This window comes from Pithys albifrons, chromosome 21 (assembly GCF_047495875.1).
Source record: "Pithys albifrons albifrons isolate INPA30051 chromosome 21, PitAlb_v1, whole genome shotgun sequence".
In the NCBI taxonomy this organism is placed as follows: domain Eukaryota; kingdom Metazoa; phylum Chordata; class Aves; order Passeriformes; family Thamnophilidae; genus Pithys; species Pithys albifrons.
This window is the reverse complement of record NC_092478.1, coordinates 5,668,645-5,687,497: the sequence shown is the minus strand read 5'-3', so window position 1 is coordinate 5,687,497 and position 18,853 is coordinate 5,668,645. Positions and strand designations below refer to the sequence as shown.

The following is an 18,853-nucleotide window of genomic DNA, read 5'->3' as shown; positions in this document are numbered from 1 at the left end:
CCAGGAGCAGTATTCCAGCATTCCCCACACTAGGCTGTGCCTTCAGCCAGCTCAGCAGCGCTGAGTCACCACATGCAGCTGCAGACATGCTCAGACAGCCCTGGGCTGGGGCAGGAGTTTCGCTGAGCAGCAGCCAGGCTGTGAGCAGGAACAGGCACAGCCCATGAAACAGCTCCACTACCAAACCAGCTTGGAGCTGGTATTTAAAAGACTGGTGGTGCAAAGCATGGGAAGAACAAGCCAGTTCTTTCCAACCCCCTCCAGAATGTGGGGCTGTGCCATGACAGAAATGTCTGTCCACTGATGGGTACAGCATGGTCACACTTGCAGGAAGCTGGGCAAAGACTCCTGGCATAGCAGCAAGCAGTTCCTGCACAGGGCAGCAGTTCTGCCCCTGCTATACAGGGATTCCTACAAATAGCTCTGAGCAGATGGCAGGGAAAGTCCTCCCTGAGGCCCAGCTGGGCACTGGTCTGCAGTGGAACTGCTTGATTCTGGCTCTGCAGTGACAGGACTCAAGTGTATGGTGTGGCTGGTCATCACCTGGTTCTTGTAGATGGTGTAGCCTTCCTTCTCGTGCTGCAGAGCTGACCGGAATTCTGCTTTGCTCTCATACACTCGGGCAACCAAGTGGTGGCTGAGGGAAGGAAAAGGGTTTAGAGGCACTTCCATGAAGGAGAAACATTTCTGTGCTGCAGTGAGTGTGACTGTAACATCACAGTGTTTTGGCTAAAAGTCTTAACATGAGTGCAGAAAGAGACTGAATGCAGCACCCTGGGAGATACTTCAAATGCTACACTGACTTGGGTTGGATTTTTTTTAAAAGGCTGAGAAATTACCTACAGAGATAAAGACCGAACTGGGGATCTTTCCTCTTACACCCAGGAAAGGTGAAGGCCACAGCAGTGAACAGAAAGGAGAGACACATCCATGGGAACACCTCAGCTGGAGAGGGAGGCTGCAACTCTAAGCCCTCACCCTTCCAAAGTGGTCTTTCTGCTTCTTAGAAAGCAGATGTCTGTATTTCTTGATTATTCACAGACAAAATTAAAACCCTTCCAGCACAGCAAGACCCAGGAAAGCAGGGACAGAGCTGGGACCAATTTCCCATGGCTCTCTCTAGGTGGGAGAGCTGAGTTGGCTTGGAACTTCTGGAATGAAGAGACTGCTCTTTTTGGCAGTGTTACTCCGTGGGAGGAGGGACCTCTTCAAGCATCCCAGTGCCACTGAGGGACTGCAGGATGCTGTCTCCAGCCTGCACATCTATAAGCCACTGGAAAACAAGGCAGGCTCTTGCAGGTGCTTAATCAGGTTGATTCACACCCTGATAGAGAACAGATGGCTGTGATGTGGCAGCAGGAACTGGGAGTGGGCCATGCCTGGCTGACAGTGAGCCAGTTCTGCACTCAAGGACAGGGCATCCAGCATTGCAGCAGCAGGCACTGGGAGCAGCTCCTCCAGGTGCCACCGCTCCCAGCTCCCCTGGGAACACACTGAAGCCGCTCAGGGTTTTTATTCAAATACAGGGCTTTATGGCAAAGGACAAAAGCACATTAAATGCTTTTTAAAGATCCATCTTTGAGGGCTGGAACAATTAAACACAAGCATTTACGTACCATCCTTGATTCCCAGTGTAATTCCCTTAGCCTGGCTCTCCCAACCTTCGCTACTGACATACATTTTTCTACTGAGAGTCCACATGGACCAAGGTCATCTTGACAGATTCTGGGGGCAAGCAGCATCACAGCAGATGCCACAATTAACCTTAAGAATGAGGGATCTCCATCTTTTGAAATAGCAGACTTGGATGCTGCACCATGACCTTGGCTCCGGGACAAGACAATCTCCAATTTACAGAATCAGACCCTCCCATGTGAGCACTCAGTGACTGTGCTCGCTCTGACAGTGGTGACCCAGCCCAGCACCCCACCCTGCCTCACCTTAGTGCAACCTTCAAAGACTTGGAGCCGTGATACTTGGAGCTGATGGCCAAAGCATTCTCCAGAAACCGGAGGGACAGGTCATATTCCATGACCCCATGGAGCACCAGGCCAATGTTGTTCTGCACAGAGAAGCCAAGCAGGCATTTGAAAAGGCACATTCACACAACAGTTCCTGCTCTGTGAACAGCAGGACCACCCAGGATCCTCCATCCCCATGGGAATTCGGCCCAAGCAAGCCAAGCACAAAGGATGGAAGGAACTCTCTAGTTAATGACAGGGAAACAAAAAACAAAAAATTCAGGAATTTTCCCAAGGTTTACAGGTGCTCAAAGCCCCATTTCCCAGTGCACAGCTCCAGCAACAGAGGCTGACCATTCCAGCTAAAGGGTCAAACTCCTTTCTTCATGCATCTGACGGCACCAACTGGTAACAACCCAAGGAGAAAAAGCACTGCTTGAATGTTTGTTTTGAACAGCCATCATATGGGCATCTTAAAGGCCAAGAGGTTTCTTAGAGATTAGGAACTTGAAGACTCTTAATAGTTTACTTACATCTAAGAGTGCCATTTCTGGGTGATCCTCCCCAAATACCAACAGCATGAGGTAGCGTGCACGGTACAGCAGGTTCAGTGCTGTTGAGAGTTGGCTGTTTGCAAAGCAGTACAGAGCCAGGTGCATCTGGGACAAGAGAAGGGACCCAGCATTAATGCAAAGGAAACTAATCTCTCCTTTCCACTCAGGTCCTCAGCTGCACGTGAATAAAAACTCTTCCTTAATGGTTAAGAAAGACTCAGCCAGTTCAAAAAGTCCAAGTCTGATGACTGACTCAGAACCCCACTGGGATATCAGAGGACAACACTGAGGAAGCTGTTTATTGAATGTTTCATTTCAATTTCTCTTAACACCACTTGCAGAATACGTCCAACCTGACCTGTATGTATGCCCTATTCTGACTGTTGGGGGGATTCTTTCTCTTTTTTTTGAGATAAGCCCAGGGCCAAAGTCAGCAGAATTAACAAATCTAAAAGGTTCAGCAGACAAACACGAAAACTCCAGGTCCAGCAGGACAAATACTGAGCAGACAGGATGTCTGTAATGCACACTCAGCTACTCAGTTTGCAGGATTGTAGGAGATGATGGAAGTGGAGAATTCTGGAAAGAATGCTGCAGAAGGGAGAACTGCAGCTGTTTTCCAGCTGCAGACACAAGGCTTGCAGACTGCAGCCAGACCCCTGAGGTGCTGCTGCTCCCCCCAGCTCCCCATACTCACGTATTCTTGGATGGTGTTGGGGTGTTCGATGCCCAGGACCCTCTCGCTCATTAGCACCGCTTTCTGCTGATTGCTTAAGGCCTGAACAAAACAGAACCCAGGGCAAGTCACACCAAGGCCATGAGCTTGAGCAAGCATGGGGAAGGAATGAAGGCACTGAGACAACCCACTTGGAGCCCCTGCTTACCTCTGAGTAATCTCCCATGATATAGTTGAGCCGAGCTAGCAGCCTCAGGCAGGCACAGATTTCTACATGCATAGCACCATACACATTGTTGAACAGGTTTAAGGCTTCGTTGATGAGCTCACAACCCTCCTTCAAGAAACCTGAAAAAAGGTATATCCACATACATATGTATGTTAAATAACCCGTAACACTGCTGGAGGCCTGTTGCCCATAAAGCGAGAACAGCAGTGCGATGCACAGCCGTAGGTCACTGCCTGTGCAAGGACAACAGCCTGGGGGAAGGAGATCGCTGCCCTGACCCACCCTTGCTTATTGCTGGGGGCTTTACAGCAGGAGTGTTTCAGATGGTCTTGGAGACCAGGGTTCTCTACCAAACCAGCATGGGCAGGGGTGTACTAGTGGCCGTGCCTCACACAGCCCGATCCTCCCATTCTCAGTGGCTGCCCCTAGAGGCAGAGGCACATGGGGCCTGTACCTTGCTGAACCTTTGCTTGCCCGCTCTGGAAGAAGTGGAAAGCATCGGAGGCTTTGGGGTTTACATGTTTCACTACAGGGAAGATGTTGAGAATATCCTCTTCTGTGAAGGTGGGCTTGTGCCTGTTGTCGAAGTTGTACTCCTTCAGCAGGATCTGGAGGAACCAAGAAGAGGGGAGGGCACGGTCACCACTTCCATAGATACTTGGCAAGAAAAGGAGGGAAATTCTGCATGTGGATTCACAGGCAAAACATCCTGTACCATGAGCTGGGACAGAGCTCAAAGGCAGCCAGATGTTGGTGCGCACCACCATGTGTGTATGGCAAAATGGCACCAAAGTGCCAATGCTGGAGCGTGACAGGAGAGCTCTATCCAGTTGGTTTTCCACAGTCTGCAGAGGAATGAGAAGGCAGTACTGTAGGGAAGGAACTCCTACTTCTCCAAGCAAGGCCCCAAGTCCTGCTCTGCTCAGCCAAAGAGCTGCTTATCTTCAGGGATATGTGGAACCCGCATGTGCATGAACTGAAGCTGAGCTTGGTCTGTCAGCCAGAGCAAGCTACAGCCATTGTACTGAGGCTGGCTGCTCTTCCAAGGAGATGCCAGCAAGCCTACCCTAAGAGGGAACAGGATTAGAAATCTCTTTCTCAAAGCTGGGACCTGTATTCCAACATGAACACAACAAAGACCTTTTGGGGTTCATGCTGTGCCAGCAACGCTGTCCTTGCAAAGCACATCACACTCTTCATGTTCCTCAGTACAGAACATGATGGAAAGGGAGAGGGGATGTAGATCCTTACCTGGACTCCAGTTTTGAGGGAGATTTCACGGAGCAGGGTGATTTTCTGTAGATTATACACTTCAGCTGCTTGGTCAGCATTCTCACTGCAAAAAGCACATACAAGCTTCAGCTTTTGGGTGGGTTTCTGCTCAAGTACATCTCTCCACCATGGGTACCTGAGGCACAGGTCCCTGAACAGCCAGGTGCTAAATGAAACCAATGACCAACACTGAAGAGCTTTTCTGTGGTCTCTGAAAGCCTACAGAGCACAGCACTGTTTTTACTGAAATCCTACATGCGTTCTCTTCAAAGCTCACTGTAGTGTTTGTGCTGAATGCCTTCAGCTCTTGGTGAGGAGTGAGCAATTCCTGACCTGAAGGGATGATCCCTATCCAACTGTCCAAAGTTGGTTTATGCAACTAGTCATGGTTTTTCTTTTTGGCCACTTTGCTGATGCTTCTAGTTTAACACACACAATGTGCCCCTTCCAGCAGCCTTATTGCCCACCTCTGCTCAGGCACAGGAGCAGCTGTCTTTGTTTTTGAAACAGAAGCTCCCTTCAGCCTAAATCATCACTGATATAGACAAGTATCTTTTGACTAAACCTCTTCAGCTTCTCGCCTTCTGCTCCCCTCTGCACCCTTAGGAAAGGTTTCCCTTCCTCCTCTGTTTCTCCAGGCTGCTTTTGCCTCATAGGTTTGATCTCATTCCAAATTTCACTTACATTTCCCCCTGCTGTTCTTTGCCCAATTTCTCTCCATTAAAAACCTGTAAAAGTCCCTCAAGAGTATAAATTTTATTCAAATATAAAACGAGGCAGAAAGGGAGGTCCTGTTAAAGAACAAGATCTACAACTGTTTGGTGAGTCCAGGCAGAAGCCAGGGTCACCTGCTCTGCTTACCATTCAAGACTGAAATCAAAGTAGTTCTTTGCTTCTGAACAAATATTCTTCCATAGCTCCTGAGGGGTCATGCTGGCCCATGCAGTGTTATCAGCATTTCCAAGATTCCTGTTTTTCCTTTTCTTATTCTTTTTCTTGGAGACCAGCTCATCAGCTGGAAGATGGGCAATGGGATTTGGGAAGGAGCTCAGAAAGCAATTGAGAAAGTGGCTGATGGCGGCAGATAAACCCGACAGCTCCACACCCTACAGTGAGAGACCAGAGTCAGTCACAGGAGACACCTGCCATCACACAGGCACTGCTCTGACCCTGAGCCTCACACACATCCAGTCCTACCAGAAACAGGGAGATCTCCATGAGGGAGAGTAAGGCAGTATTTGCAAGTGGAACTAGCAGAGAGAATTACATATATGTAAGTATATGCCTACACTCAAATGTGTAGTTACATTTGAGGCTGCCAACTGGGACAGAGAAAGCGTAAAGAAGGTTTTGGCAATGGAACCAAGACAGGTGTATTGCTGTGCTGTGTGTGGAGAGGTACAAGGATCTGTAGTGTTCCTTGAATTAAAAAGGCTTCTTAGAAGGGAAAAAGCAACACTGTTTAAGAGGAAATTGTATTACAAGGAAAACAAGCTGTGATTTCACTTTTAAAAGCCTCCAACATAATGAGTAAGGATTTGCAGAGGAAAAGCATGAATGATTACTCTCTGGGAAAGCTTCCTTCAAGAGGGAACTTGTTTTCTCTTACACACAGGCTTGTACCTATTTCAGTGCTAATGAGCTTGTGCTTCTTGTTGCCACGCAACCCCCAGGAACTGCCTAATGAGAGGAGAGCCCCAAACAGCTCTGTTTGTGGAAAAAAGTCATTAGAGAGGACACAGGAGGCAGGAGGTCAGACTGCAGGTCATACCTGGAGATACGTCTTGAAGATGTGTTTGGCTGATCGAGTGATCAATTCACTGATTCCAATTTTCTACCCAAAGGAATAAAGAACAGACTGAGTCAGTTGGCAAGAACATGAAAAAATACACCAGGCCTTTGAAATGGCCTTTTATCAAGTTCTGCAGAAGACACACTATTCTTCCTGCAGCACAGAACTGTTTTGCATTTGACAGCTCTCCTGGAACCAGTGAGGAGCCCCTGGCACCTCTGTGCCTGGTGACCACAAGCCCCTGGTGCTGCTCAGCACAGCTCCAGCAGTGTTTCCAGGGGCTGGCACAGCTCAGCCCTCACCTGTTCCCAGGCAGCCAAGCTCACATTTCATAGTTTGATCCAAAGCCTAGATGGATCAGAGGTTTAAAAAATATCCATGGCTTGAACTGCAACTGTTACCTGCTATTACACTTGGGAATCCCTGAAGAACTTTTCTACCCCAAAGGACACTTATATTCCCAAACATTATGAAAGCCATTAAGGATTTGGGAACAAAACTCCCCATCCACCACTTAGAGGTTCTTCTCCCTCTTCCCCTATTTTTGAAGCTGTTTATTTTCGCACAGCAAAAGCAACTGGCCAAATGGGAATCTCCTCAGGGCAAATGACACCAGAGGTGGTTTGAACCAAGCCTGATGTTAAGCCTGATGCTTACAAAGATGTGATCCAGCTGTGCGCGGCCGGGGGTCTTGGTGATGAAGTTGATCACTTTGCCCAGGTAACGCATGTTGATGCCCCTCTGGTGCATGGCCTCAGCCAAGGTCGCCCCATCCATCGGGAGCACTGTGTGATCCAGGCAGTCCTTGACCTGCAGGGTAGGTACAGACTTTGGTTGCTGAGGGCAAACATGAAGGAAAGAATTTCAATTTTTAAAAAAACTAAACAAACCAGGGGGCAGAACTGGGGTTCTGTAATGTTACTGCACACACCTCATTACCTGGGTTGCCCCAAAGGCTGACACTGATCCAAAGGAAGGATTTTCTGGTGAATAGAGTGCTGTAACACCAGAGACCACCATGGAATGTTGGCATTGGGACGCTCACAGCAGCCAGCCCAGTCTGGGCCACCTCTTTGATACTGGAGCCAGTTTTACTCTTCTGTCTTAGTGGGGAAAGAGCAGCACTATGCACTCACAACAGGCAGGGGTAAAACAACTCCTGCTTGTGGAACAACCAGGCTGACCCTTCTTTAAGGGCCTCACAGTCAATAACTAAAGACATTTCCTAATAAATGAGTACGTGTAGCTGTGCACACAAAGCTGATAAGCAGAAATGGCACTTGCATTTTAAGTTGTGTTGCAGTGCTGATAAGCAGGCATTTAGCTCACCAGTTCCTCCCTGATATGCAGAGGACCTGCTGGTCTGCAACCTGCCCTCACACAAGGCCTGTGCAGTGTTTTGAGTTTATATACTGGAGTATCAACTACCTTGTAATCAATAATGACCAAGCTCTTTTCTGATTCTCTCCCCCTCTTTTTTATTTAAAGGTTGAATAGTTGATTCTAAAGGTTATGCTGACTATAGAACTAGTGAATCTAGAGTTCAAAAGAAACATTCCAGTTAAGGAAAAACCTCTCCTACGCAAGACCAGCAACTCCTGGACCTCCTGGAGTGGAGCTCATCAGTTCTCCCATCCAAGTTTCAGTGCCTGCTCCAACAGGGGCGTTATCCACCAATTTAGCAATCGTTTGGAGAAGGGAGAAACTGGGATTTCTTATCTGGCCAGGTGCATGGGCAACATCCAAAATGCTTAAGAGGGAGTTTTTATGATAGCTATTAGTAAGAACAATTTCCCAGTTCACTTCAAATTATTAGTCACCAATTGAGTCACAACCAGGGTCAGCTAAAACAATAAGTTGTGCAGGATGCCCAGGGCTAGGGAGGATGGCTTACATGGTCTCTATTGTCCCAAACTCTTAGCAAGAGCTGTTAATTAGCAGTGCCAAAAATTATTTGTTGGATTGAGGTGGGAAATTTGTGCCATGATGCAAGATGGGAAATGGGAAATCCCTCATGGCCTTGAACGAGATTCCTGTGTTGTTCCCTGTGCTCACCCACCAGTGCTTACTTGGCAGAGCTGGTGTCCCAGAGGTCACCAGTGTCACTGCTCAGAGTGGCCAGGCTCAGGCCAAGCCATTGGAGGGCACATCACTGCTGGCCCTCAGTTCCTTACCAAGCCTGGGATCTGGCAGGACAGCAGGAATGCAGCAGCATCCTTCAGCAGCTGCTTCTGATCCTGCACCTCCTCTTTGCTCGACTCAGGGAAGCGAACACCTGGGAGAGGAAAAGGGGAAAAAAATCAACCACGGCAACTCACAGAAACAAGTCCTCTACATAAAGTGTATAGTAAGAGCAGGTAAAAAGTAATTTTGTCCCCCTGAAATTAAAGATGCTTCAAAAACTCATCTCAAGCTCTAGAACATGTTTTTATGGGAAAAGCATTGGCTGTTGTGCTCAGGTAGTGGCTGGGCTGCTCAGCTCAACAGTATGACCATTCCCCTGCAATGTGCCTGCAAACCGCCCTGGTATTCACTCCTAGAAACACTCTGGGAGCTTCTTTTTCCAAATAAAAAATACTGCTTCTAGCCATGGAAAGCCACATGTGATGCCTGTGCTCAACTGTGCATGTGAAAGGGCACTGTAACTGCTTACCAAAATGTTACTAAAACAAACCCTGCCCTTCACTGAGGGCCCAACATCAGTCGTTCAAGTACAACTGTTGTTTTTTGTGTAAACTACTACATTAGGATCAAATTTAGTTATTTTTCCCCTCCCTCTGCTCTCTTTATGTGGTCTAGCAGCTGGGATGCTGGAGAATTGCAGGAAGATTCTTGGCAGCAATGTGCAGCCCTCCCCCGAGCACAGCGGCGGGAAACACTCACTGCCTGCACTTGGCAGCTCCAGCACGGCAATCCATTACACTGCTTTCTCTCTTCTGTATCTTTGTGCTGCACAGAGAGCCCCACACCATGCCCAGCAAGCCAAAAACCAGCAATTTCCTTGGCTACAGAACACAATTCTTGTCTGCAGCTGGCTAGACACAGTGCCCCTCTGAAGGAGGGCTGAACCCAGCTCTGGGTACACGTACCTGGTGAGAAAATATCTGGGTTAAACCGAATGTCAAATGACGTGTCACTAATGGAGCCCACGGCCTTGCAAGCGTTCCGAATTGCTTCTCTGCTTTTGGGATCCACTGGAGCAGGAAGAAAGACTACAAGTGAATGTGGAGTTCATGAAGTTAGGATAAAAAAGTTTTGTTATTAAAAACAGCAACGATGGCACATTCTGCAGAAATCCATTATAAAAACAATCAATTGTAAAGTATTTGGAAAGGAGAATGGCTGCAAAGTGTGAATAAGAACATGTAAGATGACCCAAAGGCCTCCCAACTCAAAACCCCAAGCCTGGGCTTTCCAAAAGTGCCCATGCACTGCTCGCCTCGTGCTTGACCCAGCACTGTTCTGCACCCCACAGGCCAGCCTGGGCAGGCTTTTGCTCCTGGGCAGAGCTGAGAGGCTGATGGGCTTGCAGGCTTCAGACACATTCACCCACCCAGCCTCCCAGGGCGAGTCATTCATCAAGGTGTGAGCAGCTCTAACAAAGAGTCCAGGCAATACTGACAGGCAGCCACTGCTTGTCCTGTTTAACAACCATCAATCATCCCCACCACCCCCGTTCTGGCGCTGCTCCCACCAGTGACAGCCCACCAGCCAGGGCAGGCAGGGGGCCTGGGCTGAGCTGGTGCTGAGGATGAAATACCTGTTCCATCATCAGACGCGATGGTCTCAGCGAGCTCCTTCACCTGATCAAGTCCAGTCACGTTATCGTCTATTTTGCCATCCTCTGACTCAGGCCTTTCGTTGTCTATGGCACCATTCTCTGGAGAGGCACCATTTTCCAGAGCACCTGAGCTCTCCTGCTTGTTGGCTTTCTGCTGCATCAGCTGCAGTGCAGCCAGCTTCATGAATAAGAGATATCTACAGCAAAGGAAAAGGGAAATTCAGCACAGCAGAAGAATCTCAGAGGATCACCACTGCTTTGCAGGGAAAAACTTCACTAAGTTAGCATTACAGACCATACAGTTTACCTGTGAAATGCAGGGTATACACCCTTTTCCCACGAGCTTTCCAAAAATCTAAGGAACGCACGTTATCAGACGAAGCACAAAACTGGGTTTTTATTCCCCACCCCAAAGGGAAGTGATCTCCTTACTGCAGTTATCATTGTTTTCCATAGGCAGCATCTGCAGCCAGCTTGGGAAGACTCACTGCCAAGAAACACGGGACCAGTCACACACAAACCAGCAGCAGCTTGGCCAGGACAGCTCAGCAGAGAGAGGTCCAGGCTCTGCCAGCCATGGAGCAGAAGCAGTGCCCTACAGCCAGTCTTGTGGGCTGCTGGTCTGGAAGCTGTCCCAGGAGCAGCAGAGCCAGCCTGCAGGCACAGGGAAGAGCCACAGTGGGCAATGGATGCAGAACTGGCTGCTCAGCAGACACAGCTCCTCCGTCAGCAGCAGGAAGGCTCATCTTCCTGGCAAGCAAAACACAGGCTCTGGCCACCTGTGACAGCAAAGCACCCACAGCCCTTCCCACTGGGAGCAGGAGTGTTGACATTGCAGCACCCCATGGCTGCACCACATGACTGCAACATGTCCCACTGCCCAGGCTCCCACTGCCTCGCCAGCACAGACACCCCCACACATTCCACCACAACGTGCCTACAGCACGTTTTTGTAGCCTCTAGGAAACAGAGATAACATTCTGGACATCTGGAGTGCCTGAACAAGAAGCATGTATCTTCCCATTCCCTAGCAATCAGATGCACAGGATACCTGCCGAGAAAGAACTTCTAAATGTTTGGACAGGGACCAACGAAGTGGATCTCAAAACTAAAACACAAACCCTGGCTCCCTGGACCCCTGTACGAATCCCTACTGTTCTCACCTCTCATTAATTAAGTTTCTATAATTGCACTTGCATGGCCAAACAATGGGGCAATTAGCTGCCCACTCCTGGCAGCTCTGTTGGGATGTTCCTGGGACAATGCAGCGTGGTCCTGACTTGGACCGTGACCAGTTGCAGGTAGAGGAAGGGAAGAGCTCTGCTCACCTGTGTTCTACAAAGGCATCAACAAGCTCTTGCCGGAGACAGCAAAGCTTGTGTCTGTGCTGCTTGGGGAACCCCATTTTCTTACATTCCTCTGGCATCTCCTCCCCTTCAACAGGCAGGAAGTTTAGATCTGGAGGGAAGGTGCGGAGCAGGTCCAGGATGTAGTGACGCCCATCATTGCCAATAATGCCTTTGCACTCCACTGAGGAGCACAGCTCCACCTCCTCGTTTTTGTCGTTGAGAACTTTGTGCTTCTGGATCTTCAGCGGCCTGCTGGTCTTCTCTAGCAGCTCCAGGTACTTGGGGTGTGAGACAACTGTCTTGCCAAAGTCTATTGACCCATAGATGACACTCTGTTCCTGCTCCCGCTCCAAGATGCCAGGAATAATTGACTGAGCTGTCACCCTGTAACCTCTGTAATCCACCACAACAGTCCCCAGAGTGTACAGCCCTTCCACATCCACAGCATTGTAGGTCCGCACACCATTGAGATCATTGGTAGGAGCTACGTAAGCAGCCACATCTCCACCAAAGTCCTTGTAGTGGTCACGGACATCAAAGCCCAGGCTGAAGAAAATGTTGTTCCAGATGAACATCTGCATCTTGGTCTCCTCACTGGGGTTGATGGCCATGACATTGCCATCAATGACAGCCATAGCACCTCGTGTTGCTGCTGCAGTGAAGTCACTATGAACCTGGGGGCAGGAGAAGAACAAGCTGGATCAGGACAGGCTCCCAGCCCCCTGCTCTCAAAGATCCTTGCAAAATTTCCCTCCGCTCCACTCTTCCTGATAGCCTTCCAGCAGATAGGCAGGTCCATTGGGTTTTACTTCTGTGAGCCTGGCTGGTAGCTTGGATACAAGCCCCAGGAGCCAGAACACAGGCAGCAGAGATGGGGATGTGTCAGGAGCTGCCTCCACATCCCAAAGTTACCTTGAAAATGGCACGTTCCCTCAGCAGCCTCTCAGGCAGGTTCTTGCGTGGAAGCTCCCGTGTGGTCTGCAGCTCCTCATTCCAGTCTCTGGTCTGAAAGAGGGAAGAAAAGCCTTGTGGGAAGCAATGTATTGTGTGGGAAGGGGCTGGCGAGGCAGCATTCCTGCTTCATGAGGGGTTTCGGGAGAGGAGAGACAAAGGGGCAAGAACTTAGGCTGTGGTGGAGCTCACAGGAAGTGAAATAGCACCAGGAACAAACACACCTCCACACTGGACTGCATTCAACAGGGGTTTGGGACAGATGTTGCTTCAGCCTAGCTAATGCAGAGCAGTGTCACTGAAGGAGCAGCACTGTGCAAGTGTCATCAGTCTGCACAGCAGTCACACTGCAGGCACACACCTGCCCACAGGCAGCACTGCACCAGTTTGTGCTACAAAGCTGCAACTGAAGCATTTGGAATAGTCTTCTCAGAGACAGAAGAGGTGTTTCCACACCTGACTGGCACAGTGGAGCACTCTGCCTCATGTGCAGTGACACACCTCAGAGCAGAGGTGTGGAATTTATAAACATCCAAGCCAGACCTGCACCTCTCAGACCCTTCCACGCTCAAGGAGCTGCAGCCTGAGAAGCACAGCCCATAGAGTCAAGGGCCCTCTGAAGAAGTTTGCCCTTGATGAGCAAAACCCTTCCACAAATACCAGAGGTTACTTGTAGAAAGCTAACTCATTCCCAGCACAGTTGGCAGCGAAACTCCAGCCAGTATTGTCAGGCAAAGCAAGACCAATACCTGTCCAGGTATGTGCTCCTCATAGCCCAGTCTAGAAGTGTAAGCATCTTCTGCCCGGACACAGTCCATGGCATGCTCTGCTTGCGGAGCTGTCCAGCTGTACACTTGGAAAGGAGTGGCTATCCTCTCAAAAGGGTGTCTCTGAACCCTAGTTTGGGAGGGAAAACAATTAGGCATTTTCCAATGAAAGATTTATTTCTATTTTAAGAGAAGTTTCCCTGTGCTTTCACACCAGTCCATACAGGTTGCAATGTAACAGCAGCCCACAGAGGAAACACAAGCACTGCTGAAGGGCCTCTCCTGTAATCTGTCTACTCTCAGCAGGGGCTGGGGGCTCATCTCTAGTTACTTCTGGCCCAAGAAGCAATACAGTATAATCATTTTTAAATGGCCAGATAGTCCCAGTGGTGGCTGGAGGCCACTGCTAATTTCGGCCCTTGTCTAGTGTCACTTTCATCTCCTTAATGAAGCAGCAGCAGCAGAGCTCCCGAAAACCACACAATTGCCTGTCAATCCGCACCCTGCTGAGCGGAGGCAGTTCATTAAGTGACTCTGAAGAATGACAGCCTTTTGCACAGGACCGACTGTCCTGGAGCAGAACAAATGGTCCCTGCAGCAAGGACAGGAGAATCAAACAATGCCTTATTGTTGTTTTATTATTACAGGAGTTAGAGGAAATTAAGAGAAAATTAACATGCACAGACATGTTTAAAATAACCATTCTCTTTCTACTGTAAGCCTACAAAAAGCCCTTGTATGTTATGTTCATTGATATTTATGCTTCAGTCTCTTTTTTTGGACCAGGGAAGAAGTACCTACTGATGAGGTTACCAGTGCTGCTGCAGCCTGTGGCTGTGCATTAACACACTGCTGCCCATGTAGCTGGGCAGCCACCAAGCCTCTCACAGGGCATGTGGCCAACACAGAGCCTCGGCGAGGAGACCCACCCCTTGGGAGATGGTCCCTTATGTGAACACTGCAGCCACCTCCAGGCTCGCACTCGCACTGTGCAAATTGTCCTGTGTGTTCACTCTCCCAGCAGGGACAGAGCAGCTGAATTCCAGATAAGCCCCACAACTGATACTCCCATGGCAACTGAATGCTGTCATCCCCCCACCCTTTGCTTCAGGCAGAACTGAAACAGTAAATCTACATGCTGTAAGCAAGAGTCAGAGGAGAGCTATAGCCAAGAGGAACCATCCAGTGCATACAGATTGGGACTCTGGGCTTCCACTGGCCTCTGTCACTGCTTTGCTGAACACCACAGACAGGCACATCAGCTCCCACAGCTCATGTTTTGAACAAGGAAAAGCCAGCTACACCTCAGGGTGTGCCATGACATTCAGTCAGGTGCTTCTGTGGTCCTTGCAGCTTACACTCATGTGTCTCAACCACCCACCACTCTGTGAGCTCAGAGAAGCAGGCACTGCAAATCCTGCTGCACCAGTGGCATCTAGCTTCACAGGACTAGCCAGACACCTGGGCCTCCCCAACTTCACACCAGGCTCAAGGAACTAGAAAACAAGCACTGCTACCGTTTCTTCTGCAAGGCGGAGAAGTTTTTTTTGAAGGTAGGGCTGATCTGGTTAAGTAGTTCCACCAAGGAATGACTGAGAAAACTGGGGTTTGCAGGTTTGGGATTGAAGTTATATGCAGTAGACCTGCAAGAGAAAAAAGAATAGTCACAAGCCATTGTCATACCTGAGACTTCCTACATCCTGGGAACGTGGAATACGACCAAGAGCTCTCCATACATGGACAGTATCAAAGGCTGCACAATGTGCCCTTGCCTGCAAACTGAAGACCATGGGGCACACACAGGTAAATGGGCTGCAAGGACCCTCTCCAGCCTCCTTACATGAGACACAGCCAGTAATCCTGTACCTGGCCCTGATGGGTTATTTAATTTAGACCTTCCTCAGCCACCCTCAGCCTCAAGAGAGGCTTTTATTTTTATAGCTGGGAAGGACTGATTTAACAAAGCTTCCCAAACACCAAAAGAGCCTTTGCTTAACAGAGAACACCCTTGGCACAGCCACTCCAACAGGCATGGCCACAGCAGTCTCTCACAGTCATCATTAGAAAAAAAAAATTCTAGTCAAATCTGTGCCCAGCTCAGGGAGTTCTGACAGGCTGTGCTTTTGCTTTAGGGCACAATGAGATAGTTACAATGGTCGGGAAAGAATTTCCTCCCGACTCAAAATGCTCTAATTAGCTGATGACATTATGGGATGTTTAAACTTTCCCTAAAGCACCGGGCATTTAGCCACTGTGGAGAAGTGGTACCAGGCATAACTGAACAGCCCAATCCAGTACAGCAACTCCCACAAACCCATGTAAGCAGTGAATTAAAATAGGCTGCTTTCCACCAAAGAAAAAATAAAAAGAAAAAAAAAAGGGAGCAACTGTTTGTTTGTGGATTGTTTTCCAGTTGGCAGCTGCGGGGCCGGACAGGAAGAATCTCAGTTACTCACTGATTCAAGTAAAATCCCCGAGTGGACGCAGTGATACTGACGTGCCGATCCTCCACCGTGATGACATACAAGTACATGAGGTCCCCGTGCATCTTCCGGTTACCGGGTGGAGGGTTCCAGCCACTCATTGTCAATACCTTTAGGCACTGCAAAGGCTACAGAAGAACACAACAGAAGCAACTCCTGTCAGCAGGAATTAATTTCCTTGAGTTAGAGTCATTCAGTGTACAAAAGACAGATCCCTTTTACCTGCTTGATTCCAGAAACGGAGCTTACAAACCCACCTGGTCTCCAGAGCACAGCCTTCCTGAGCCCTCTGCAGCCCACTAGAGTTTGTCTTTCAACACCACAAGACATGGGTGAAAACAGACACCCTGGGCCTTTGGGTTGCACAGGGCACGGATTTCTTGCTGTACTGGTTTTCAAATGGCAGCTTCTAAACTGGAATCCAAGTGGGAGGGCATGGGAAAGCTAAGGGCAATCTGTAGTGATCTGCAGATCCTGTCTCCAAGGACTTTGCAGAGGAACTCTCTCTTCTCTGCCTCCCCTCCCAGCAAACCTGGCCCTTCCACACTGCAGATGTTCAGACTCCATGTCCAGTGTTTCACACACCAGCTCCTGGACTTTATTCTTTTAGCTAAGCAGTGCTATCCCAGCATTTGTTAAGCATGAAGCACAGCAAATCCCAAAGTCCACTCCAGCTCAGCTTTCAATCCCTGACCACCAGTTTGCTGCGAGGAATGTGCCAACAGCTGTTTCAATGACACAGGAGAACTCTACCTTCCAGTCTCTGTTCTGGGGCTGAAGGGCACACAGGGGCCTCTCTTTGCTACCTGGCAGGATATGTTCAGGAGGGGTGCAGTCAATTTGTTCCATTTCGGTACCTTTCTTCTTCCGTTTTCCACTGTCTAGAACGGACAGAGATAGAAAGTCAGTTCTGGAAAGTGCAGCATTCCCTCCTCCAGTCATCATTCAAGGAGGGATGCAGAAGTGCTCCAAGTGTTCCTCCGAATGATGTGGAACAGCTGACTGTTACTGTGTGTTTAACTAAACAAGGAGTCAGGGAATGAAACCCCTGACCACACCAGAGAAGTCTTTTTGCCCCATACCTCCCAAGTCTCCTTCAGTGAAGACACTCAGGAAGGACAATGAGTTACAGTCCACACCATTGAAAGCATCTGATGGGTCAAGACTCTTCAGAAGGTCCCGAATGTGACGCACGTGTATCCTGGCTTCTCGCACTGTGTATGGCTCTGATGAGCAAAAAGTGAGGAAAGAAACTGGAATTACACATTTGCTACTCCTTTGGCACACAGGTCTCAAAAACGGAACCACACGAAAGGGCTGCCAAGTGGCCAAAACCACTCCTTATAAAAGCCCTCACTCATTCCCTCCCACGTCTGAAGGAACTTGCCTTCCACCACTTTCAGCAGCGAGCCCTCCTGCAGTCCTTCAATAGTTTTCAGCTCAGCAAAGTTATCGAGGACATTGCCATCCAGCTGCAAGGAGAAGCAAGTCCGATGGCAGGTATCCTCCCGGTCCATCAAAACTTGGTGGATTTCTTGCACCATCTCTTGTGGAGAAACCTTACGGAGGGAAGAACCCAGTTATTTTTCACCTTCACATGTGCTCCTGCCAAACTTTTTCTCTTTGCAGCAGAATCAAGCAACTCTTGGATCTCCCCAGGCTCAGAAAAGCAGACTCTACATCCCTTCCCAGGAAGATCACTTCTGTCCCTGCTGGGAGAGCACTGCCACCTCTGGCAGGGTCAGCCCCACCAGCTCCATCCCACAGGGCTTGGCACCCAGAGGTGTTAACAGCTGAGTGCTGCACCAAGTACTTAGCATAGGACAGAGGGCAGTGAAAAAAGAGAAGGTGGTGTGGGAAACTGGGGGTTCTTCCCTTATCCATTCACATTGCACATTTGTGGTGAGGCCTTGAATGATGCATGTGGAAAACAGCCCATTTCCTCCTCTCAACAGGCTGCGGTGCCTGTGGTACATGTGGTGTGTCAGTACCACATCTCCACACGGCTCCATGACACCACACACCACTCAGGCTGGTGCCTGGCACTGCTCTCCCACCTCCCTGCTCTGCTCCAGCCCCACTGACACTGCTCACAGGCTCAGAGGACTCGAGGTAGTTTACATAAGCTGCTGTAAAAAACACGGCCTGCTATTATTAGCCTATTAAAACTAATAGCCAAGGGGATTTAAAGGAGAAAAAAAGCCAGGCTGAGACACAGCTAGTTCCATGGGGGATGGGATTTCACTGCACTCTCTGCATGTCTTGGGGAGGCAAGATTTCCCACTTGGTTTAGATTCCAGATGACTCTCCTCAGGAGATACCTCACCAAAACCTATTTGAATGAAGTATTAAGCTAAATGAGACTATCAGCTAGGCATGTCAGAGCCCATCCTGATCTGGCAGCACATGTCACTGTCCACATGACACAGGCAGAGCTCTCCATGCAGAAAGAAGTGGAGATTGCATTGTTCCCTTGGTCCTCAGGCTGGTGCTTGAGCACCCTGAGCTGTGCTAGCACGTGCCACTGTATCAAACCCAGGCTGGCCCAAAGCAGTATCATGCCAAAACTGCTGAGCAAGCAAGAGATTTTCTCTTCCTGAGAGTCAGGCCCAGACATCATGTTTTCACAACCCTTCTTTAGAACAGCCCAGAAGTGGGAAGGCCATTTCCTCTGTGCTCAGCTCCACGTCCAAGCCTTCTGCCTTCTCCCTCCCCTTGCTCCACACCTGGGATCCAGAACAAAACACCCTCCCTATCCTTGCAATGTCCAGGCAGGCCTGGGCCAGGCAGCCTCTTGCTCATGTCTCCTCTTCCTTCCTTTTTTCCCTCAAAGGCATTGGTCAGGCAGCCTCTCTCCTGCACACTCCATCCTTCCCCATTTAGTCCTGTCAGAGGATGAACAGGTCAGGGAGCTGTGAGCAGCCTGAAGGTACTGTCCAGACTGGAGGGGCTAACAGGGGCCTTCCTGGGCACAGTCTCCTCCCCCTTCCCTGCCTGCCAGCTGAAGGGACCTGGCTCAAATGCTTCCCACTGCCTCC

The 18,853-nt window shown here is 49.3% G+C and overlaps 1 protein-coding gene across 5 annotated transcripts in view; it reads right to left on the bottom strand.

The window, feature by feature from the left end:
• The window catches only part of CLUH (clustered mitochondria homolog), a 35,731-nt gene that overhangs the window by 4,012 nt on the left and 12,866 nt on the right, over positions 1 to 18,853 (bottom strand). For 3 of the 5 annotated variants that reach the window (XM_071575400.1, XM_071575398.1, XM_071575402.1), the window contains exons 3-23: positions 17,203 to 17,374; positions 16,898 to 17,041; positions 16,569 to 16,696; positions 15,789 to 15,943; positions 14,850 to 14,975; positions 13,315 to 13,462; positions 12,527 to 12,619; positions 11,594 to 12,288; positions 10,245 to 10,462; positions 9,574 to 9,696; positions 8,659 to 8,759; positions 7,142 to 7,294; positions 6,464 to 6,526; positions 5,554 to 5,798; positions 4,672 to 4,756; positions 3,875 to 4,028; positions 3,400 to 3,539; positions 3,213 to 3,293; positions 2,495 to 2,620; positions 1,941 to 2,062; positions 544 to 637 (exon numbers count right to left, since the gene is read on the bottom strand). In XM_071575400.1, the coding sequence (XP_071431501.1) occupies positions 544 to 637; positions 1,941 to 2,062; positions 2,495 to 2,620; positions 3,213 to 3,293; positions 3,400 to 3,539; positions 3,875 to 4,028; positions 4,672 to 4,756; positions 5,554 to 5,798; positions 6,464 to 6,526; positions 7,142 to 7,294; positions 8,659 to 8,759; positions 9,574 to 9,696; positions 10,245 to 10,462; positions 11,594 to 12,288; positions 12,527 to 12,619; positions 13,315 to 13,462; positions 14,850 to 14,975; positions 15,789 to 15,943; positions 16,569 to 16,696; positions 16,898 to 17,041; positions 17,203 to 17,374 (3,366 nt within the window). The remainder of the gene's footprint in view (positions 1 to 543; positions 638 to 1,940; positions 2,063 to 2,494; positions 2,621 to 3,212; positions 3,294 to 3,399; positions 3,540 to 3,874; positions 4,029 to 4,671; positions 4,757 to 5,553; positions 5,799 to 6,463; positions 6,527 to 7,141; positions 7,295 to 8,658; positions 8,760 to 9,573; positions 9,697 to 10,244; positions 10,463 to 11,593; positions 12,289 to 12,526; positions 12,620 to 13,314; positions 13,463 to 14,849; positions 14,976 to 15,788; positions 15,944 to 16,568; positions 16,697 to 16,897; positions 17,042 to 17,202; positions 17,375 to 18,853) is intronic. The other 2 variants (XM_071575401.1, XM_071575399.1) reach the window with 1 other exon arrangement.